The 23,286-nt window shown below is 36.9% G+C and overlaps 2 protein-coding genes across 2 annotated transcripts in view; both read right to left on the reverse strand.

Annotated features, from left to right (window-relative positions):
• Positions 1 to 414: 414 nt before the first annotated feature.
• Positions 415 to 22,310, reverse strand: LOC107674805 (ankyrin repeat domain-containing protein 26-like). The gene is made up of 18 exons (XM_016468910.1): positions 22,108 to 22,310; positions 21,829 to 22,012; positions 21,596 to 21,742; positions 19,531 to 19,791; positions 16,247 to 16,372; positions 15,768 to 16,154; positions 15,685 to 15,691; positions 13,521 to 13,615; positions 13,290 to 13,316; positions 12,848 to 12,925; positions 11,512 to 11,646; positions 10,606 to 10,718; positions 5,503 to 5,644; positions 5,055 to 5,345; positions 4,066 to 4,301; positions 2,832 to 3,063; positions 1,197 to 1,242; positions 415 to 775 (listed from the first exon to the last, which is right to left on the reverse strand). The coding sequence occupies exons 1-18, from the start codon at positions 22,308 to 22,310 to the stop codon at positions 621 to 623; spliced, it is 2,865 nt and encodes a 954-aa protein (XP_016324396.1). The 3' UTR covers positions 415 to 620.
• Positions 22,311 to 22,324: 14 nt separating this feature from the next.
• LOC107674806 (ankyrin repeat domain-containing protein 36C-like) overlaps positions 22,325 to 23,286 on the reverse strand; it is a 33,044-nt gene continuing 32,082 nt past the window's right edge. The window contains exons 25-27 of the mRNA XM_016468911.1: positions 23,240 to 23,270; positions 22,639 to 22,780; positions 22,325 to 22,542 (exon numbers count right to left, since the gene is read on the reverse strand). Coding sequence (XP_016324397.1) covers positions 22,325 to 22,542; positions 22,639 to 22,780; positions 23,240 to 23,270 — 391 coding nt within the window. The remainder of the gene's footprint in view (positions 22,543 to 22,638; positions 22,781 to 23,239; positions 23,271 to 23,286) is intronic.

Here is a 23,286-nt window from a genome sequence, read left to right on the forward strand (position 1 = left end):
TACAAGTATGAATATATTCTACTTCGATAATGAGCCTTTTGTTAAACAAACTCTGAAGAACATGTTCAGATAGACTCGAGTATTAAAAGGAATAGTTCATCCAAAATGAAAATTTGCTGAAAATGTACTCAACTTTAAGTCATCAAAGATGTATTTAGCATTCCATCACTTGCTCAACCAATGGATCCTCTGCAGTGAATGGGTGCCGTCAGAATGAGAGTCCAATCAGCTGATAAAAACATCACAATAATCCACAAGACATTACCTGCTGGACTGGAGTGGTGTGGATTACTTGTGGATTATTTGTGATGTTTTTATCAGCTGATTGGACTCTCATTCTGACGGCACCCATTCACTGCAGAGGATCCATTGGTGAGCAAGTGATGGAATGCTACATTTCTCCAAATCTGTTCCCATTAAGAAACAAACTCATTTTTAGTTGGCCAGCAAATTTTCATTTTTGGGTGAACTATTTCTTCAGTGACCATAAGGAGGCAGCATAACTGCTTTTAAAACGCCAGCTTTAGTAAACAAACTAGTGTTTTTAGGGTGGTTGAGTGGGTTTGTGGGTCAGCGATAAGGCGCTGGAGTTGATTGTGCTCACAGTGTGTGGACTGAACTCAGATCATGTAGTTCTTCTTCAGCACCTCCAGGTACTGTTGAGTGGCTCTGCTCACGGGGTCCGGCGGCTCCGGACTCACGTTCAGATTCTGAGAGCCAGAGGCCGATCCTACGGGAGACATGCGGGCACTTCCTCCTTCCAGCTCTCCTGTCACTGAGAGAATGACATGAGAAAGAAAATCACAAAAAAGTCACTTTTGAGGCCATTCACATTAATACAGAACACATTTTTGCTTGGACTTCGAGTCATAATGTAATTCTAACTTAAGGATCATATTAACCCTGTAAAGTCTGACATTTTAAAGTATAGTCTGAAAAATGTATCTTTTTTTAACTGAACAGTTAATTAAACCTTCAGACAAAAAAAAACTTTTGCATGCATTTTGTTTGTATTTTATGGCTCATATAGTGTGATATAGGAGAATATGGAGTTTATACTACATATTTAAAATCTAATATAAATGAAATATATAAATTATGATAGCTTGTAATCTAAACGAATGTGATCCTCATAACAGTAAAAATGACTGTTTACATAAAATACATGTAAACATTTTGTTGTAATAATGTCTTACCATAGTCCAGCTCCTTCGATATGTGCTTCTCCAGCTCCGTCTGCATCTGCAACAGGAACAGACCAATCAGATTACACATCTGACACATCTGATCTCATCAAACACGCATGTCCTAAAACTAACACTCAGCCAGCTCTTTTTTTAAAAGTTGTCACAGCGTTCATACTATAAAAATGTATAACCATGACTATGCAGATGCACCATGGTTTTGACACATCTGATTGGTCAAAATCCAAATGCTAGTAAAAGCATCCATTACCATTCAAAAATGTTGGGTTTTAAGGCAGCATTTATTTGATTTAAAATACAGTAAAAACAGAGAAATCGTAAAATATTATTACAATTTACCCTAGCTAGTGATATAATTTCATTTTATGATTTCATTAGTATAATATCAAATTAAGAAAGGGGCAAAAAAAATCATCTGAATCATTTACACATTCATTTTAGTATGAAAAATGACCTCAAAAAGGATAAAATAAAGGGGTTCAAAATTTGACCAGTACAGCTACAGACCTGAGAATAGCTAAACATGTTACATCACATATTGGTTCATAAATCACAGATCTTGTTTAAATATAAATATTCATAAAGATTAAATATAGACATAATAGATACTCATGCTACTTCTGTAGTATATTTACTCTGCAGTATGTCAATTTTCTGTATCATTTAAATATCTAAATAACCTACTACATTTGTCAAAATGTGCAGTAAACAACCAGAGCACACTGCACTCAGTACTGTATCCCACAATGCAATGCGCTTAACTTTACCTTCCATTTCCAGTGTGATGAAAGAACTCTCTGATCCAACTCCCAAAAGTTAACATTTTTACACAAAATAATTAAAATGTAAAATGATTTATTACCTATAAAACTTCATTAAAACTAAAAAATATACTAAACTATTATAACTATTAAAATTTACTGCATATGCAACCATTAAAACAAAACCTGAAAAAATACGAATAAACTGACAAAAGCACGTAACAAAATTACAAAATTCAAACTAAAAAATATAAAAACAAAAGCTGATTCAAATATAAATAAATACGAATGAATAATACACAAATAACTAATTCTGAAGAAAGATAATGATTTTTTTCAGAAACGACTCTGTGTACTAAAAGCTGTAATGGCACAAAATCCAGCATGATTTCTGACTCAACGTTTTCTCGCATAAACAGCTGTGTGAAGCCGCAGAGACACATTAAAGCAGGTGTGTATGTGTGTGTGTGTGTGTGTGTGTTCTGACAGTCAGAGGTCTGCACACATCAGCTACACACCTGCTCAGGTATCAGGCTGCAGAGAGGACAGGTGAGAAACAGACTTTTGAGCTAGAAGCTGAAGATATCAGAGACAGAAGAGGTCATGAGTCCAGACAGCAGCCACAGGAAAAACAGACCAGGAGGTTATTTACTACGTTTATGAAGGGAAAGATAGTGGAAGGAGAAGATATATCATTAGTCTTAGAATCACCACCTGGCATGGGATTTATTTTGGGTGGCTCTTCTAAAGCTAACAGTAAGTATTAGCTCATGGTTAGAGTTGAATGTTGAGCCAGTGTGGTGTAGGATTTGAAACCTGTTCACAATCTAAATGAGAGTCAAAGACTGCATGCGGCATCGCTCACCTTTGCCAGGTAGGCCTCTACGCGGCTGCTCTGGGATTCCCCTACTGTAGCCAGCAGAGGCGTCCCGAGGCCCAGACTCCTGCTCAGGGGTCCTAGAGAGGCTCCGTACGCCCCCACATCCAGAGCGGGGCCTCCTAAACCGCCGTTCACTATACTGCTGGTGAGCAGAGATTTACTGCGCTGCCTCTCGCTCAGGAGTTTAGTGTTGGCCTCCGCTAACCGCTCGCTCGACCTGCACAAAATGAACAAAAAGACATTTTGGCACATTTTGAAAAACAAACAAAAAAAAACAGTAAACCTTTATGAAACAGAAATAAATCAACTAAATACAGAAATAGCAGCCTATTTTTTAATTGGAAATATTTACTAGGGCTGATTAAAATAACAATAAAAATAATTTAGGGTAATTTTCATTTTTTTATTTTAAGAATTTATTCATGTTTGTTTTTTACTTGTATTTTTTTAACTTGGTAAGTTTATCCAAATTTTCTGCGCCTCCCTTAATATGCTTTAAAATAATATTTATTTCTAATTTAATTTTACTATTTACTATTTTTTATTTAATTTAATTTATTTGTACTTATTATTTTTAGCTCTGCTTTGTAAATTGACCATTTTCATTTCTATTTCAATATGTATGTATATATATTTTTTTTTTTTTTTTTTTTTTTTAATTTAATTTTTTTTTTTTTTACCTGGTAGATGTATCATCATCTTCTGTGACTCCCTTGATATGTTTTGAAATAATATTTATTTTTGTATATATTTGTTTTTACATTTTACAATTTTTATTTACTTTTTTATTTTAGTAATTTATTTATATTTATTTATATCATGATTTTCTGCATCTTCCTCGATATGCACTGAAATAATATTTATTTATTTATATTTTATTAATTTATTTGTATTTATTATTTTTTGTTTTACTTGCTAAATTTACCATAATTTTCTGATTATCTTAGTTTATATATTTTGAAATAATATTTATTCTTTTATTTATATTTTGCTATTTTAATTTATTTTTTATTTGAATAATTTATTAGAATTTATTATTTTTATAATTTTCTGCACCTGATAGGCATTGAAATAATTGCCATTAAACTCTTTTTTTTTGTGGCTAATGCAACTAATTTCAATTTTTGAATCTGAAAATGTGATTGAGCTGTGATTATAATGAAGACATACAGTATTTCTAAATATAATTCTGCGGTCTGGCTCCCATGATGCCTCTCACCTCTCTAGTTTGGCGGCCAGACTCTTGCGGAGACGGAGCTCTTCGCTGTACAGCTGTTTGTAGCGGTCCAGCTCTGTGCGGCTGGAGTCTCTCTGAAGCAGACTGTCCTGCTGAACGCTGCGTAAACGGCTGAGCTCTCCCTCCAGATCTCTGATGCGCTGCTCCTGCTGAGCGCGCTGACTGGCCTCATTAGCAGCTTTCATCTGCTCCAGAGCTTCCTGAGATGCCGCCTGCGTCTGATGAAGGAAACACAGTGTCAGTGTTTAACAGTGTCTAAAACTTCATAATAAACAAAATAATTATAATTATCTTATATTTTAGAAATATATAATATTCTATATAAACAAAATAATTATAATTATCTTTATAAAATAATACATTTTGTTTTTAACTTGTAAAATAATAAAAAATAATAAATAAATAAAATGCTGTCTGTGTGAAACATAAAATCTCATAATGAAGAAAATGATTATATCAACTTTAAAAGATTTATTATAATTATTCTATAAAGTAATATTTTATATTTAAATAAAATATATAATATTATAAAATAAAATAACAACAATATAATGCCTGCATGAAACCATGTCTAAAAATGTATAAAAAACAAAATTATTCTAATTACTTGAATTAAAATATATATAAAATAAATAATAATAAAATAACAGTAAACAAAATAAGATAATGTCTGCATGTGAAGAGTGAAAAATACATAAATAAGCAAAATTATTCTAATAAATTTGTAAAAATAATATTTTATACTTAAAATGTAAAATAAAATCAAATAAAATGAGTAAAGGAACATCATTTTTGCATAATGTGACTGAAACCGGCCAGTAACGATTTTGTATTCACTTGCTTTTTCACTTCTATTTGGTGCACAATGATCATTTACTTCGGATTTGCATAGAAATATGTAACAACAATAAACACAATGCTAAAGTGAGCGCATTCTGGTGAATGTTGAGTCTCTGACTCACGTTGTGTACCTGCAGGAAGAGGTTGACCTCCTCTAGTTTGTGTCGGATCTCCTGTCGGGCTCTTTCCTCCGTCTCCCGGCGGTACTGCTCGGCCTGGCTCTGGTCCATCACACCGGCCTCCAGCTGCCGCCGCAGACTGGCCACCTCTTCCTCCAGCTGCCTCTTGCTGCGCTCCAGCTGCTCGTGGCTTCGGCTCAGGCTCTTCACAGACGACAGCTTCTCCTTCAGCTGTCTGTTCACCTCCTCCAGCCGCGAGCAGCGCGACGCCTCCCGCTCGTACTGAGACTGCAGCTCATCCACCTGCGCCAGAGGAAGGTGGCAACAGGTTCGGACGCGAGCAGAACAGGAAGAAATAAAGAGACTATACCAAGTTTGCTTGCTTTTATCTCATCTGATAGTCTTAAAAATGACCAAAAATGTTGCAAAGGTCTGTAGATGGCTAAAGCTGAGACTGTACCCGAGTCTTCATTCTGCTGACGGCGCTCTCTGCCTCCAGACGGTGGCTCATGTCTGCTCTGAAGCTGCCCAGAGGAGAGTCCAGCTGTCCACCGCCCTGTTCCCGCAGCTGCTTCTTAGCGGTTTTCAACAGTGTCTTCAACCTGACACACACAGATAGAGAGACTGAAATTAGAGACATTCTGTATCATTGTTGTTATTGTTTTTTTATTTTCATATATGAAACCATGATCCGCACTCACAAAAATAGTCTTCTTTCTTCCTGCTGGTGATGAATGTAAATAAAACGTTAAATGAAGACTATTTTTGTTAGTGCCGGTCATTGTTTCTTATACGAAGTAATTAAATAGTTCGATGCACCAAAATAAAGTATTAAGTGACAAAAGAGCACGATGCAAACAGCTTTGTAGACTTTTTTTTGTTATAAATTGAAATAAAGCTGAAATAAAATAAAATATATATATTTGATGCAAAATGCAAATGAAGAATTAGAAATGTTGGTTTAGCAGCTAAAGTAAGTTCTAAAATGACTAAAACTAAAACTGAAAAAAAAAATGATTAAAGCTAAATATAAATACTTAATACAAACTAATAAAAATGACAAAAATACAACACAAATTTACTTAATGTAAGATTAAATGAAAAATAAAAACAAAAGCTTATTATTAATAAGTATTAATATACAAGATATTAATAAATATTGTAATAGAATATATAAATAGAATAAATAATATTATAATAGAGTATTTTTTTTAAAAGAACACTGTGCTGCTTGCATTTGAAGTCAATTAAACCATGAGATATAGGTACCTATGTCCTGTGTGTGTATGTGTGTGTGTGTGCGTGTGTATTATATATATATGTTATTTAATACAAGTTAAAAACATTACAAAAGCTCATAACAAAATTACTTAAATTAAAATAACAAAAGACTATTATCAATAAATATCAATATATACAACACATTAATAAATAATATAATAGTATATAAGTACTTAGGGCTGGGCGATATGGCCAAAACAATTATCACGAAAAAAATGTTCATATCAGTCGATATCAATAATTATCACGATAAATGTCAAATCTTTATTTCTTTCAAGTTTAAAGCCAGATTTTTGCTCCAAAGTGGAAGTTGTAGAAACAAGACCATTAATTTTCCTTAACAAAATAAATATCTGATTAGAAAAATTAATTTCTTAGTTTCTGCATGTCCTAATGAGTGATATTGTTTCAAATCAAGAAACAGGTTTGGGTTGCCTGATAATATTAATAATAATATCACTTTTTTGTCTCTTAGAAATGCACATTTGATAGTAGCTTGAGTTAGGATGCAGAGGTAAATTTTTGTTCATTATCAAAATCAGTAACATCTGTAAAAATAAAATGGTAGCATCCTCAGTTTTATATGGTAAAAATTTTTTTTTTTTGAATTAAGCATTGGTCTCCCATAGTAGCATACATTTAAATCATGATAAACTCTTAGAAATGCACATTTGATAGTAGCTTGAGTTAGGATGCAGAGGTAAATTTTTGTTCATTATCAAAATCAGTAACATCTATAAAAATAAAATGGTAGCATCCTCAGTTTTATATGGTAAAAAATTTTTTTTTTTGAATTAAGCATTGGTCTCCCATAGTAGCATACATTTAAATCATGATAAACACAGTTAAAACCACACATATAGCACCTAAATACCATGGTAAAAATATAACTATGAAAAACAGTAGTCTAAAAACATTCAGTATAAATGCACACATGCTATAGCTTAATCAAATACATACTAAAATTATATACCATTACTCCTGTAATAAAATTCAGTGTGAATATCCCACTTTTCTGCCACAATACCATGGTGCAGTGAGTGTTACTACAGTATATCCATGGTAAATGATGGCGATGTATCGCGCTGTTTCGTTCCGCTACTGGCGCATAAACATTATATCAAACATTTATCGAACTCTCCATATCGAGGAAAATTATATCGCGATAATTATCATTATCTAATTATCGCCCAGCCGTATAAGTACTATATATATTAGTCAACAAAGGTCTTACTGTGATTGTGATTTCTTTATAATCTTTCACTCAAATGAAATAACCTGCTCCACCAGTTAAACAACTTGGTTTTTAAATGATCCCTCTTACTTTTTCTCATTTCCACCATAATTAACATGGATAAAAAGAATAATGACATGATTATTTGTGCTGTCAAATATCCTGTAACACTTTTTTCTAAATATATCAGTTTTCAAATGCCGTATGAAGGTTTTTCGCACTATACACACAGCTGTAAGTCATTCTGCAGCACTGCAGCAGCACAAAAGACAGGCTTGGAGTCAGTCCTCCTAAGATAAAGCAATGTGCACTGTATGTGTGTGTCTCACAGATTCACAAGCAGGAGGATCCGCATAGTCGGCTTCTCTACATACTCAAAAACGTCTACAGGTGTAGAGCTGCAGCAGTCGGGGTTAAAGGTTAAAGGGTCACCTGTACATTTCCTTCTGAAGGTCAGTGTTTCTCTTCATCTCCTGCTCCAGACGGGTGTCCACAGATTTCTTCTGCTCGGCTAGTTTTTTGGCCATTTTCTTCTCGAGCTCCATCTAAAATACAGAGAGAGGACGCATTTGTTAGAAACTCTTGGCCACAAGACACTTTGGCATGTGTTCCAATGTGTGATATGAAATATCACCAATAACATTTTCATCTAATAATATTTTTAACAGTATATTGCTCTATACATACACTACCATTCAAAGTTTGGGGTCGGTACAATTGATGTTTTTGAAAGAAGTCTCTTCTGCTCACCAAGGTTGAATTAGTTGATCAGAAATACAGAAAAATTGTGAAATATCATTACAATTTAAAAGAACAGTTTTCTATTTGAATATATTGTAAAATGTAATTAATTGCTATGATCAAAGCTGAATTTTCAGCATCATTACTCCAGTCTTCAGTGTCACATGATCCTTCAGAAATCATTCTGATATACCGATTTACTGCTCAAGAAACATTTGATTATTATCAATGTTGAAAACAGTTGTGCTGCTTCATATTTTTGTGGAAAACATAATACTTTTTTTTTTTTTTAATTCTTTAATGAATAGAAAGTTCAAAAGAACAGCATTTATTTTAAATCTTTTGTAACATTATTAATAATTTTACTGACACTTTTGATCAATTGAATGAATCCTTGCTGAATAAAAGTATTTATTTCTTTATTTAAAAGAAAAAACAGAAAAACGAAATAAACGTATTGACCCCAAATGACTGAATGGTACTGCATTATATAAATTTCAAAGTAAAAGAACAAACATTCATTCCATATTTTATGAAAATATCAGGTGTAATTCAATGACACATTTTGGATGGGCATTATTGTGTCTTTCTGGCACCTGATATTTCTGCCACAATACCATGGTGCAGTGAGTGTTACTACAGTAAATCCATGGTAAATGATGGCGATGTATCGCGCTGTTTCGTTCCGCTACTGGCGCATAAACATTATATCAAACATTTATCGAACTCTCCATATCGAGGAAAATTATATCGCGATAATTATCATTATCGAATTATCGCCCAGCCGTATAAGTACTATATATATTAGTCAACAAAGGTCTTACTGTGATTGTGATTTCTTTATAATCTTTCACTCAAATGAAATAACCTGCTCCACCAGTTAAACAACTTGGTTTTTAAATGATCCCTCTTACTTTTTCTCATTTCCACCATAATTAACATGGATAAAAAGAATAATGACATGATTATTTGTGCTGTCAAATATCCTGTAACACTTTTTTCTAAATATATCAGTTTTCAAATGCCGTATGAAGGTTTTTCGCACTATACACACAGCTGTAAGTCATTCTGCAGCACTGCAGCAGCACAAAAGACAGGCTTGGAGTCAGTCCTCCTAAGATAAAGCAATGTGCACTGTATGTGTGTGTCTCACAGATTCACAAGCAGGAGGATCCGCATAGTCGGCTTCTCTACATACTCAAAAACGTCTACAGGTGTAGAGCTGCAGCAGTCGGGGTTAAAGGTTAAAGGGTCACCTGTACATTTCCTTCTGAAGGTCAGTGTTTCTCTTCATCTCCTGCTCCAGACGGGTGTCCACAGATTTCTTCTGCTCGGCTAGTTTTTTGGCCATTTTCTTCTCGAGCTCCATCTAAAATACAGAGAGAGGACGCATTTGTTAGAAACTCTTGGCCACAAGACACTTTGGCATGTGTTCCAATGTGTGATATGAAATATCACCAATAACATTTTCATCTAATAATATTTTTAACAGTATATTGCTCTATACATACACTACCATTCAAAGTTTGGGGTCGGTACAATTGATGTTTTTGAAAGAAGTCTCTTCTGCTCACCAAGGTTGAATTAGTTGATCAGAAATACAGAAAAATTGTGAAATATCATTACAATTTAAAAGAACAGTTTTCTATTTGAATATATTGTAAAATGTAATTAATTGCTATGATCAAAGCTGAATTTTCAGCATCATTACTCCAGTCTTCAGTGTCACATGATCCTTCCTACTGGCGCATAAACATTATATCAAACATTTATCGAACTCTCCATATCGAGGAAAATTATATCGCGATAATTATCATTATCGAATTATCGCCCAGCCGTATAAGTACTATATATATTAGTCAACAAAGGTCTTACTGTGATTGTGATTTCTTTATAATCTTTCACTCAAATGAAATAACCTGCTCCACCAGTTAAACAACTTGGTTTTTAAATGATCCCTCTTACTTTTTCTCATTTCCACCATAATTAACATGGATAAAAAGAATAATGACATGATTATTTGTGCTGTCAAATATCCTGTAACACTTTTTTCTAAATATATCAGTTTTCAAATGCCGTATGAAGGTTTTTCGCACTATACACACAGCTGTAAGTCATTCTGCAGCACTGCAGCAGCACAAAAGACAGGCTTGGAGTCAGTCCTCCTAAGATAAAGCAATGTGCACTGTATGTGTGTGTCTCACAGATTCACAAGCAGGAGGATCCGCATAGTCGGCTTCTCTACATACTCAAAAACGTCTACAGGTGTAGAGCTGCAGCAGTCGGGGTTAAAGGTTAAAGGGTCACCTGTACATTTCCTTCTGAAGGTCAGTGTTTCTCTTCATCTCCTGCTCCAGACGGGTGTCCACAGATTTCTTCTGCTCGGCTAGTTTTTTGGCCATTTTCTTCTCGAGCTCCATCTAAAATACAGAGAGAGGACGCATTTGTTAGAAACTCTTGGCCACAAGACACTTTGGCATGTGTTCCAATGTGTGATATGAAATATCACCAATAACATTTTCATCTAATAATATTTTTAACAGTATATTGCTCTATACATACACTACCATTCAAAGTTTGGGGTCGGTACAATTGATGTTTTTGAAAGAAGTCTCTTCTGCTCACCAAGGTTGAATTAGTTGATCAGAAATACAGAAAAATTGTGAAATATCATTACAATTTAAAAGAACAGTTTTCTATTTGAATATATTGTAAAATGTAATTAATTGCTATGATCAAAGCTGAATTTTCAGCATCATTACTCCAGTCTTCAGTGTCACATGATCCTTCAGAAATCATTCTGATATACCGATTTACTGCTCAAGAAACATTTGATTATTATCAATGTTGAAAACAGTTGTGCTGCTTCATATTTTTGTGGAAAACATAATACTTTTTTTTTTTTTTTAATTCTTTAATGAATAGAAAGTTCAAAAGAACAGCATTTATTTTAAATCTTTTGTAACATTATTAATAATTTTACTGACACTTTTGATCAATTGAATGAATCCTTGCTGAATAAAAGTATTTATTTCTTTATTTAAAAGAAAAAACAGAAAAACGAAATAAACGTATTGACCCCAAATGACTGAATGGTACTGCATTATATAAATTTCAAAGTAAAAGAACAAACATTCATTCCATATTTTATGAAAATATCAGGTGTAATTCAATGACACATTTTGGATGGGCATTATTGTGTCTTTCTGGCACCTGATTGGTCAGTTCTCCTTTCTCTTTCTCCAGCTCAGAGAGGCGGAGTCCCAGTTGTGAGCGGCTCTTTAGCTCCTCCTCCCACAGTGCTTGTGAGTCCTGGGCATTATGGGATAGCATACTCTGCTTCTGCACCTGGAGAGGAGGACCGCAATGAAAAAACAGATCATATTTTCCTGTAGCACTATGAATCAGGGTTATTATCGCTAACTAAATCAAAGACTAAAAAAAGAGAGAGAAAAGAAACACACATCAAGGTTTAGTTCACCCAAAAATGAAAATTCTGTCATTAATTACTCACCCTCATGTCGTTCCAAACCCGTAAGACCTTCATTCAGCTTCTGAACACAAATTAAGATATTTTTGATGAAATCCGAGAGCTCTCTGACCCTCCATAGACTGCAACACAACTGCAATGTTCCCAGGCTCAGAAACGTAGCAAGGACATCGGTAAAAGTCCATGGGACATCAGTGGTTCAAATGTAATTTTCCGAAGCTATGAGAATATTTTTTGTGCATAAAGAAAACAAACATAACTTTATTCAACAATTCTTCTCCTCATGCATTGTGATACTCTCTGCACAATGGCGGCGCTCATTGGGATGAGGAGAAGAATTGTTGAATAAAGTTATTTTTGTTTTCTTTGCGCACAAAAAATATTCTCGTAGCTTCGGAAAATTAAGGTTGAACCACTGATGTAAAATGGACAATTTTAACGATGTCCTTACTACCTTTCTGGGCCTTGAACGTGGTAGTTGCTTTGCTGTCTATTCAGGGTCAGAAATCTCTCGGATTTAATAAAAAATATCTTAATTTGTGTTCCGAAGGTCTTAGGGATTTGGAACGACATGAGGGTGAGTAATTAATGACAAAATTTTCATTTTTGGGTGAACTATCCCTTTAAATTACACAGTCAGAGAGCTCTCGGATTTCATCAAAAATATCTTAATTTGTGTTCCGTAGATGAACGAAGGTCTTATGGGTTTGGAACGACATGATGGTGAGTAATTAATGACAGAATTTTCATTTTTGGGCGAACTATCTCTTTAAGGTAAAGTACTAAAATTAAATAAATACAGACATTTTTTTTTTAAACTAAAAAATATATTATTTTTAATAACAAAATTACTAAAACTTTCTCTAAAATTAAAATAAGAAAATCTAAAAAAAAAAAAATCTAATTTAAAATATGAACAAAAACTAATAGTATATCAGTGATACTAAAATATCACTGCTATGAATAAACTGAAATTCAGTTTTCAGTCTATCCTCTCTTCATCCATTGCATTTAGTTGCATTTTGAAGCTCAATGTGACAGGTTTATTATAAAGTTCACCTCTTGGTTGAGTTGTTCTTCTAGTGTCATCTTACTGCTCTGCAGGTTTGTGACGAGATCTTCCAAATGATTCCTGACCTGAGAACCATCACAGATGTCAATATGCAACAGGATCTGATGGGTTCAATTCACTCTCTTAACAAAGTACTTCATGCAGATCTAGATCTACTTTAGATCTCAGAAACCAAAAATGCAGAAGGTAGAGTTTACAATAAATGCAAATCAACCTAAACCCTAACCCACCACCAAAACGGAGAAAATACCCCACTAACAACCCTACTAGAGAAAAGCAATAAAGCATACAGACACTTTATTGTTTCTTGTTCATTTCAAGAGTAAATCACAGTAAGATTTGAGATCCTGAAGAGCTGTAATTCACAGTGAAAAAAGAAGAACCAAAAAAGGGAACTGCTAGAATCACAGCTAGATGTTTGATACCAACCCCTTCTCCAGGTGATGAGCCTGATAGCTGTGAAAAGACCGACTACATCAGTTTACATGAAATCTCCTCTCTGACTGACTCACATGTACAGTCAAGCTCATTCTGCACTGGCACATTTAAACAGAGTTCATCTAAAGTGAAGCTCAGATGACTTAAGAGGGTAAAAGGAGGTTCTGTCAGGATTAACGTCTAAATCTACCATCATCAGCTGAGTCAGGACAGAGAACTCACCACAGCGCCCTCCTGAACACCCTTCTGTAGCACCTCAATGCGGTTGGTCTGTTGTTTGGCCGTGGCCTCCAGTCTGGCGTTCTCGATCTCTAACCTGGAGAGATATCATAATCACATGAACCATGATCAGATAGCTTAGAAGTTGATTACAGTTAATAATGATGGACACTTTTGTGTTGTTTAGCTGATGGACGTAAGATGATAGAGAACAAAGTGGTTCGTTTGAATGCACTTTTATTACAAAAACGTAAAAGTATGCAATAAATGGCATTACTGAAATATTTAAATATGGAAATAAATATATTATTCCAATTAAATACTTTAATATTATGCAACGAATTATTACTTAAATATATAAATATGAATATAAATATATTTTGAAAATATTCATTTTAATTTCAATAACTTAATAATATGCAATAAGTGACTACTGAAATATATGAAAATAAATACAATAATATACATATTCATTTAATGTAAATGTCTTACCTTAATAGTATGCACTAAATATCATTACTATATGAATCTGAACATGAATCTAAATATTCATATAATTTTCACATAAATAATTATGCAATATATTACTACTAAAATATGTAAATGTAAATATATTCATAAAATCTTTATATTAATTTCATAGAATATTCATCATGCAATAAATGACTACTGTAACATGTAAATATGAATATAAATGTATTCATTTAATGTTCATATTAAATTTATGTAAATTTCATATACAACAACTTAATGACATTATATGACTATAAATATATTCATATTTTGACTTGTGTTTTAATATGTTGGCTAACGTTATATGAAGATTAAGAATTCTGTCAGGCTATTGATTGATTTTCCATTGTTCTGCATTTCCCCAGCTGATTTGAATAAATAAGCTATGCTTTGGCTTATGTTGATATGCTCTTCTTTTTTTTCTTTTTAACGACCGCCTAAAATGAAATGATGATAACGCGAGGCAAGTGTGCGGCAAACGGAATTCATTGAGGGATTTGATAGTGTGATTCATAGATTAAGTATTTCAAATATAGGCTAATATATGCTACATGCACGCAAAGAGGTTTTTTTTCTTACCATCTTTTGGGGGTTTCTTGCTTTTAGACTAGTCGACTAGTCGGATACAAAACTTTCGTTTAAACGACAGTCAAATTAGTCGTCGCGCACATCCCTAGTGGTGACCCCACTTTTTTATATTACTGAATTCAATAAATGAACATATATTGTTCAGGGAATGAAGGTACTCCGGTTAAACACACATTGTACTGTTAATGACTGACACCAAACTGATCGGACAGTTTTCAGGAAGTATAAGAAGATTAATGGTTACCTTTCCCTTCAATCTGTCCATGTCCTTGAGTGTGCGCGCCTTCTCTTCCTCGAGATCATTACGGTACCGTGTGTTGACCTCCAGAGAATCCTCACACATGGACAGCTTCTTCAGACAGTCAGCCAGCTCCTGCTGCAGCTGCCTCAGAGAAGCCTGCAAAAAAAACAACAGCTTAATGCTCTCATTGGATATCTAAAAATAAATGTATAACCTAAAATACCTATAATCTTTTTTTATTATATTTATCATATTATTATGTGTTATTGTTTTATATATATATTTTTACTATTATTTTTATTATTTAAAATTTGTTTATTTTTGCATGAATTGTATTAATTATTTTAATAACTTTTGACCCTTTTGACCACAATTAAATGTTTCTGGTGTGTTGTATATATCTTTGTTTTAACCTTTATGTATGTGCAGTATGTGCAGTTATTATTATTAAAATATATCAAATATATTACAACATTTATTTCCTTTTTTTTTTAATTAAATATTTATTTAAAAAAAATAATTATTTATATATTAAAACAATATATTGAATTTGACACATATTTGTGTGTGTGTTTATGTGTGTGTATATATATATATTTATATAAAGCCCTTTAGTGATACAAAAGGATGTTGGATGTTCTTCACTTACAGTAAATACAGTGATACAGCCATTTCTAAAGAAAAAAACACGAGACAATCTCGGTGTCCTCTACCTCTCTCTCAGCTTTCTCCTGCTCTATTTTGTAGTTCTGCTCTCTCAGCTCGCTGTTCGTCTTCACCAGCTCTTTGCTTCTCTCCTCCACCAGGTGGACTCTCTCCTCTCCGTCTGCACGTATCTGGTTCAGCATTTCTGCAAAGTTCTGGTGCACATCTGTAACGGCTTTATCTTTCGCCGAGCCCTTGTTGAGCGCCTCCTCCAGCTGTTGTTGTAGCAGCGCGTTCTCACTCTGAGACTGGGCCAGTCTCTCCTGCATGGCTTCCTGTTTGGCCCCGGCACGGCTGGCCTGCTCCCGTTCACTCAGTACCGTGGCCTCCAGTTCTTTGAGTTTGGCCAGGGCCTGGTCTTTCTCCCGGGCCAGAGTCTCCAACAACACGCCTTTCTCAGCGACGGTCAGAGCATTACGGTGACACTCATTCTCGAAGCTGTTGGCACGCGCCTCGGCCTTGCTAAGTTTCTGGGACAGGGACTGGATGGTGTCCCGTTGTGTACTGGACTCAAAGATGTGCTTTTCCTGCGCCCGCTGGTGCTCCTCACGGTCTCGCTGGAGAGTGCGCTCTGCATCCGTGCGTGAGGTCTGAGAGGTTGCAACAATAATAAAAGACAAATTGATAGCAGTTCCTAAAATCCCTTCCCTTTGGTTGAACAAAAAAAAACCCTGAAGCTTACCTGGCATCTCTCGGCCTCCTGTAGCGCCGCTTGAAGTCGTGCTCTGCTCGCCTCAGCCTCGGCCTCCAGTTGCTGCCTCACCTGCCTCTCGTGATCCAGTTTGGCCGTGATCACTGAGCATTCGGCCTTCAGCGTGCTCAGCTGCCCTTTAAACGACAGTCAAATTAGTCGTCGCGCACATCCCTAGTGGTGACCCCACTTTTTTATATTACTGAATTCAATAAATGAACATATATTGTTCAGGGAATGAAGGTACTCCGGTTAAACACACATTGTACTGTTAATGACTGACACCAAACTGATCGGACAGTTTTCAGGAAGTATAAGAAGATTAATGGTTACCTTTCCCTTCAATCTGTCCATGTCCTTGAGTGTGCGCGCCTTCTCTTCCTCGAGATCATTACGGTACCGTGTGTTGACCTCCAGAGAAGCCTCACACATGGACAGCTTCTTCAGACAGTCAGCCAGCTCCTGCTGCAGCTGCCTCAGAGAAGCCTGCAAAAAAAACAACAGCTTAATGCTCTCATTGGATATCTAAAAATAAATGTATAACCTAAAATACCTATAATCTTTTTTTATTATATTTATCATATTATTATGTGTTATTGTTTTATATATATATTTTTACTATTATTTTTATTATTTAAAATTTGTTTATTTTTGCATGAATTGTATTAATTATTTTAATAACTTTTGACCACTGCTTAATCAATTAAATGTTTCTGGTGTGTTGTATATATCTTTGTTTTAACCTTTATGTATGTGCAGTTATCATGATTATTATTATTAAAATATATCAAATATATTACAACATTTATTTCCTTTTTTTTTTATTAAAATATTTATTTAAAAAAAATAATTATTTATATATTAAAACAATATATTGAATTTGACACATATTTGTGTGTGTGTTTATGTGTGTGTATATATATATATTTATATAAAGCCCTTTAGTGATACAAAAGGATGTTGGATGTTCTTCACTTACAGTAAATACAGTGATACAGCCATTTCTAAAGAAAAAAACACGAGACAATCTCGGTGTCCTCTACCTCTCTCTCAGCTTTCTCCTGCTCTATTTTGTAGTTCTGCTCTCTCAGCTCGCTGTTCGTCTTCACCAGCTCTTTGCTTCTCTCCTCCACCAGGTGGACTCTCTCCTCTCCGTCTGCACGTATCTGGTTCAGCATTTCTGCAAAGTTCTGGTGCACATCTGTAACGGCTTTATCTTTCGCCGAGCCCTTGTTGAGCGCCTCCTCCAGCTGTTGTTGTAGCAGCGCGTTCTCACTCTGAGACTGGGCCAGTCTCTCCTGCATGGCTTCCTGTTTGGCCCCGGCACGGCTGGCCTGCTCCCGTTCACTCAGTACCGTGGCCTCCAGTTCTTTGAGTTTGGCCAGGGCCTGGTCTTTCTCCCGGGCCAGAGTCTCCAACAACACGCCTTTCTCAGCGACGGTCAGAGCATTACGGTGACACTCATTCTCGAAGCTGTTGGCACGCGCCTCGGCCTTGCTAAGTTTCTGGGACAGGGACTGGATGGTGTCCCGTTGTGTACTGGACTCAAAGATGTGCTTTTCCTGCGCCCGCTGGTGCTCCTCACGGTCTCGCTGGAGAGTGCGCTCTGCATCCGTGCGTGAGGTCTGAGAGGTTGCAACAATAATAAAAGACAAATTGATAGCAGTTCCTAAAATCCCTTCCCTTTGGTTGAACAAAAAAAAACCCTGAAGCTTACCTGGCATCTCTCGGCCTCCTGTAGCGCCGCTTGAAGTCGTGCTCTGCTCGCCTCAGCCTCGGCCTCCAGTTGCTGCCTCACCTGCCTCTCGTGATCCAGTTTGGCCGTGATCACTGAGCATTCGGCCTTCAGCGTGCTCAGCTGCCCGTTGTATTGGAATACGGTCTGGGCCAAGGCCTCCTCGCTCAGTTTCATGTCCCTGCGGGCGTCCTCCAGTCTCTCGCGAAGGGCGTCACGCTCCTCCGCCAGCCGTGACTCTTCCTGTCGGCTGTGGCACTGCGAGCGGTCCAGCTCGGCCCGAGCTGCATTCAGTTCATCCAGTAGGGCTCGGTTTTGTTGCATCAACTCTCGCTCACGGTCTGACGCCTCTGTTAGCTGGGACATGGCCTGAGCACAGCATCAGAAATGAACTCAGTTTAACATGAGACAAACACATTTTAGCATTTTTTTTTTATTATATTATTACAGAGCATGTGGCCTAGTTGCAACAGAGTGATTGGCTCTATAACTGTAAGTTAATGCCTAAGTTTTTTTTTTAATTAAAATATTTATTTAAAAAAATTAATTATTTATATATTAAAACAATATATTGAATTTGACACATATTTGTGTGTGTGTTTATGTGTGTGTATATATATATATTTATATAAAGCCCTTTAGTGATACAAAAGGATGTTGGATGTTCTTCACTTACAGTAAATACAGTGATACAGCCATTTCTAAAGAAAAAAACACGAGACAATCTCGGTGTCCTCTACCTCTCTCTCAGCTTTCTCCTGCTCTATTTTGTAGTTCTGCTCTCTCAGCTCGCTGTTCGTCTTCACCAGCTCTTTGCTTCTCTCCTCCACCAGGTGGACTCTCTCCTCTCCGTCTGCACGTATCTGGTTCAGCATTTCTGCAAAGTTCTGGTGCACATCTGTAACGGCTTTATCTTTCGCCGAGCCCTTGTTGAGCGCCTCCTCCAGCTGTTGTTGTAGCAGCGCGTTCTCACTCTGAGACTGGGCCAGTCTCTCCTGCATGGCTTCCTGTTTGGCCCCGGCACGGCTGGCCTGCTCCCGTTCACTCAGTACCGTGGCCTCCAGTTCTTTGAGTTTGGCCAGGGCCTGGTCTTTCTCCCGGGCCAGAGTCTCCAACAACACGCCTTTCTCAGCGACGGTCAGAGCATTACGGTGACACTCATTCTCGAAGCTGTTGGCACGCGCCTCGGCCTTGCTAAGTTTCTGGGACAGGGACTGGATGGTGTCCCGTTGTGTACTGGACTCAAAGATGTGCTTTTCCTGCGCCCGCTGGTGCTCCTCACGGTCTCGCTGGAGAGTGCGCTCTGCATCCGTGCGTGAGGTCTGAGAGGTTGCAACAATAATAAAAGACAAATTGATAGCAGTTCCTAAAATCCCTTCCCTTTGGTTGAACAAAAAAAAACCCTGAAGCTTACCTGGCATCTCTCGGCCTCCTGTAGCGCCGCTTGAAGTCGTGCTCTGCTCGCCTCAGCCTCGGCCTCCAGTTGCTGCCTCACCTGCCTCTCGTGATCCAGTTTGGCCGTGATCACTGAGCATTCGGCCTTCAGCGTGCTCAGCTGCCCGTTGTATTGGAATACGGTCTGGGCCAAGGCCTCCTCGCTCAGTTTCATGTCCCTGCGGGCGTCCTCCAGTCTCTCGCGAAGGGCGTCACGCTCCTCCGCCAGCCGTGACTCTTCCTGTCGGCTGTGGCACTGCGAGCGGTCCAGCTCGGCCCGAGCTGCATTCAGTTCATCCAGTAGGGCTCGGTTTTGTTGCATCAACTCTCGCTCACGGTCTGACGCCTCTGTTAGCTGGGACATGGCCTGAGCACAGCATCAGAAATGAACTCAGTTTAACATGAGACAAACACATTTTAGCATTTTTTTTTTATTATATTATTACAGAGCATGTGGCCTAGTTGCAACAGAGTGATTGGCTCTATAACTGTAAGTTAATGCCTAAGTGCAGGTCATTAGGACAAAGCCTAAAAATCTGACCAATCACATGTCAGCAAAAAGGATTAGAGCAATTGGGTTACACAGAAGATCTGCTGACTGTGTTTTATATGCGGTAAACCTAAATCATGAACTTCATGTATTTGATTTTAAAGTATTTGATTTAGGAAAATTGGCCATTTGTTCTCAATTATGCTCAATTATGACCAGGGCCGTCCTTAGCTGACGTGGTGCAAGTGCACCAGTTGCACCCCCTAAAGGACAGCCCTGAATATGACGTCACTACATACTTGACTGTAAAGATATGAAATCACTGCATATTGGTAAATTTGTTCTCAATTATGTTCATATTCATGGTTTCTTGGTTGGAATGTGCATATTATAAAGCTATGATGTTGCTTTATGTGTCAGTAAACTATGAGGTAACTACCAGTGTTGGGTAAGTTACTCTAAAAAAGTAATTAATTACTACTAGTTACTAATTACATCTTCAACAGTATAATTAGATTACTGTACAAATTACTCTCTCCAAAAAGTATTTAATTACTTATTGCTAAATCCTATATCAACCTCGACAAGTTAATGATACAAGGATAGACATGAAAAGGTTCTTTTAATTCTTTCAAATAAATAATAGATAACTACATAAATTATTCTGGTCACACTTTAGATTAGAGTCCAATTCTCACTATTAACTAACTATTAACTATGACTTTTGCCTCAATATACTCCTAATTACTGCTTATTAATACTTAGTAAAGTAGTTGTTAAGTTTAAGAATTGGGTAGGGTTAAGGATTTAAAATAAGGTCTTGCAGAATAAGACATTAATATGTGTTTTTTTAAAGTAATAATAAACAGCCAATATCCCAGTAATATTCATGCTATAACCAACTAGTTAATAGTGAGAATTGGACACTAAGTGTTACCACAATTTTTATTAACTCACCAAGGTATTTAAAGTGAGAAGGGTACCTAAAAAGCATGCATTTTAAGGTTAGACTTTAAATTTGTATGTTAAATCCACTATTGTATTGTATATGAATGTTCTATAGTCTATAAGTTCAATTACATAAGACGTAACTGTAATTAAATTACAGAAAAAAATAAGAGTAATCCATTACTTTACTTTTTCTAGGGAAAAGTACCGGTAATTAAATTACAGTAACTAATTACTTATTAACTAATTACACCCAACACTGGTAACTACATATGTGATTGCAAAGATACTATATAACTGCATATTGGTAATTTGCTGTATTAAGCTTATGGTCTTCATGGTTTCTCAGATGTGATAATATAAGGCCATAAAACTATGACGACACTGTATACGTCCATAAAGCTATGACATTACTGCATATTTGACAGTAAAACTATGACATCACAGCGTATGTGACTGTAAAGTTCTGATATTAATAATTGTATAACTGTAAATCTATGATAACTGCATATTTGTCTGTTAAGCTATGATGTCACAGCATATGTGGCTGTAATGCTATGACGACACTGCATTTGTGGAAGTAAAACTATGACATCACTGCATATATAGCTGTAAAGCTATGACATCATCAGCACTGCATGTGTGGCCATAAAACGGTGACATCACTGCATATGTGACTATATTCCCTGGCAAACACATATATAGTTGGTGTTTGAGAAGGTGACAGCAGTACCTCATTGCTCTTGTTGAGGTTTCGGAGGTTCTCCTCCTCAATGTCCTGCTGCTTACGCAGGTGGTTGTTGAGTAACTCCTCCTGTAGGGCACGAGCACTGCGCTCATGAGACAGGAGACGCTGAGACTCATCTCTGTCCTCTTCAATCTAAACACACAAACACACACACTGTTCAGCAAACTGTGTTACGGGCTGGTTTTACCAGCTAAATCTAACAGTCTGCTGCTGTTGACCTGTTTGATGCTGTTCTTCAGGGCTCTGATCTCCAGTTCCAGACTGCGAACTTTCAGCTCGGCTTTGTGACGCTCCTCGGCCTCGGCTTGCTGCTGCTCCTCTTTCCTCTGGAGCTGCTCACGGGTTTTATTATACAGCATGAGTGCGCTCTGATGCTTTTCCTGTTCCTGTCTCAAAAGGAACCTTCCATGAGAGGAGAGAGAGAGAGAGAAGAGAGTAAACGTCACAAACCCCGGTGAGCTGCAGACCTCCTTCCACATGCACTGAGTTGAGCTCACTTGAGATTGTTCATATCTGTTTCCAGCTCCAGTTTGAGATGTTCTAGGCTGGACTTGCTGCCTCTGATCTCATCCAGCAGGATCTTGAGCTCGTTGCGTTCCTGCTCCAGCTGAGAGGTTTTATCCGCCAGACGGCTGTGTCTGTCTCGCTCCCTCTGGATGGTGCGTTCATACTCAGGTGAGCTGCAGACCTCCTTCCACATGCACTGAGTTGAGCTCACTTGAGATTGTTCATATCTGTTTCCAGCTCCAGTTTGAGATGTTCTAGGCTGGACTTGCTGCCTCTGATCTCATCCAGCAGGATCTTGAGCTCGTTGCGTTCCTGCTCCAGCTGAGAGGTTTTATCCGCCAGACGGCTGTGTCTGTCTCGCTCCCTCTGGATGGTGCGTTCATACTCATGAAACATGTTCTGTAGTTTCACCACACTCACAGAGTCTGCAGGATAGACATTAGATATAGGTGCACATCTTCATTTTCTGTACATCTGAACTTAACTGTTTGCTTTCAGCTGACTGGAGCTGACCGACTCACCCAGATAGCTTGAGTCGAGTTGTTTGAAGAGCAGAGAGGCATTGCGGTATCCAGATACTGGAGTCTCCAGCTCCTCAGTAGCTGTGTCAGAAGACTGGGTGAGATCTTCAAAATCATCTGCCATTTCCAGCTCTCCAGTGCTCTGCGTAGGAGACATTAAAGTCAATGCAACACATGCGTGACACCGAGTAGGGGTCGACGGATGTGTGTTTTTCAGGGTCTGATTTTTTCCAGTGTTTTTCAGATACTGATTATTAAACCGATATTTAGAACAGATATATATGTCTGGTGTAAAAATGAAAAACAATGTCAAAATTAAGAATAACAAGGGCTCTGACAAACACTTTCTTTAAATGCTTTAAAATTATTTTATTGGCAAATTGGTTGTGAAAATTAACGATACCGATAACCATAAAAATGCTTAATATCGGCGCCAATAATCGGTTGGCCCATAACATTGAGTATTCTGTGTTAAACTGGTAAATATATGAGTAACAACTTCATATTCTCAAAAGTCAGAGCGCAGTTTGGTAACCACTGTCTTAAAACATTAAACGAACACTCATATTTAGAGGTTTACCTTATCAGGACAAAAGCTCACCCGTTCTTTCTTACGCCTTAAAGACGGGGACCTGTCAGAACAAAGAG

Source organism: Sinocyclocheilus anshuiensis, unplaced genomic scaffold, assembly GCF_001515605.1.
Source record: "Sinocyclocheilus anshuiensis isolate Anshui unplaced genomic scaffold, SAMN03320099.WGS_v1.1 scaffold941, whole genome shotgun sequence".
Taxonomy (NCBI): domain Eukaryota; kingdom Metazoa; phylum Chordata; class Actinopteri; order Cypriniformes; family Cyprinidae; genus Sinocyclocheilus; species Sinocyclocheilus anshuiensis.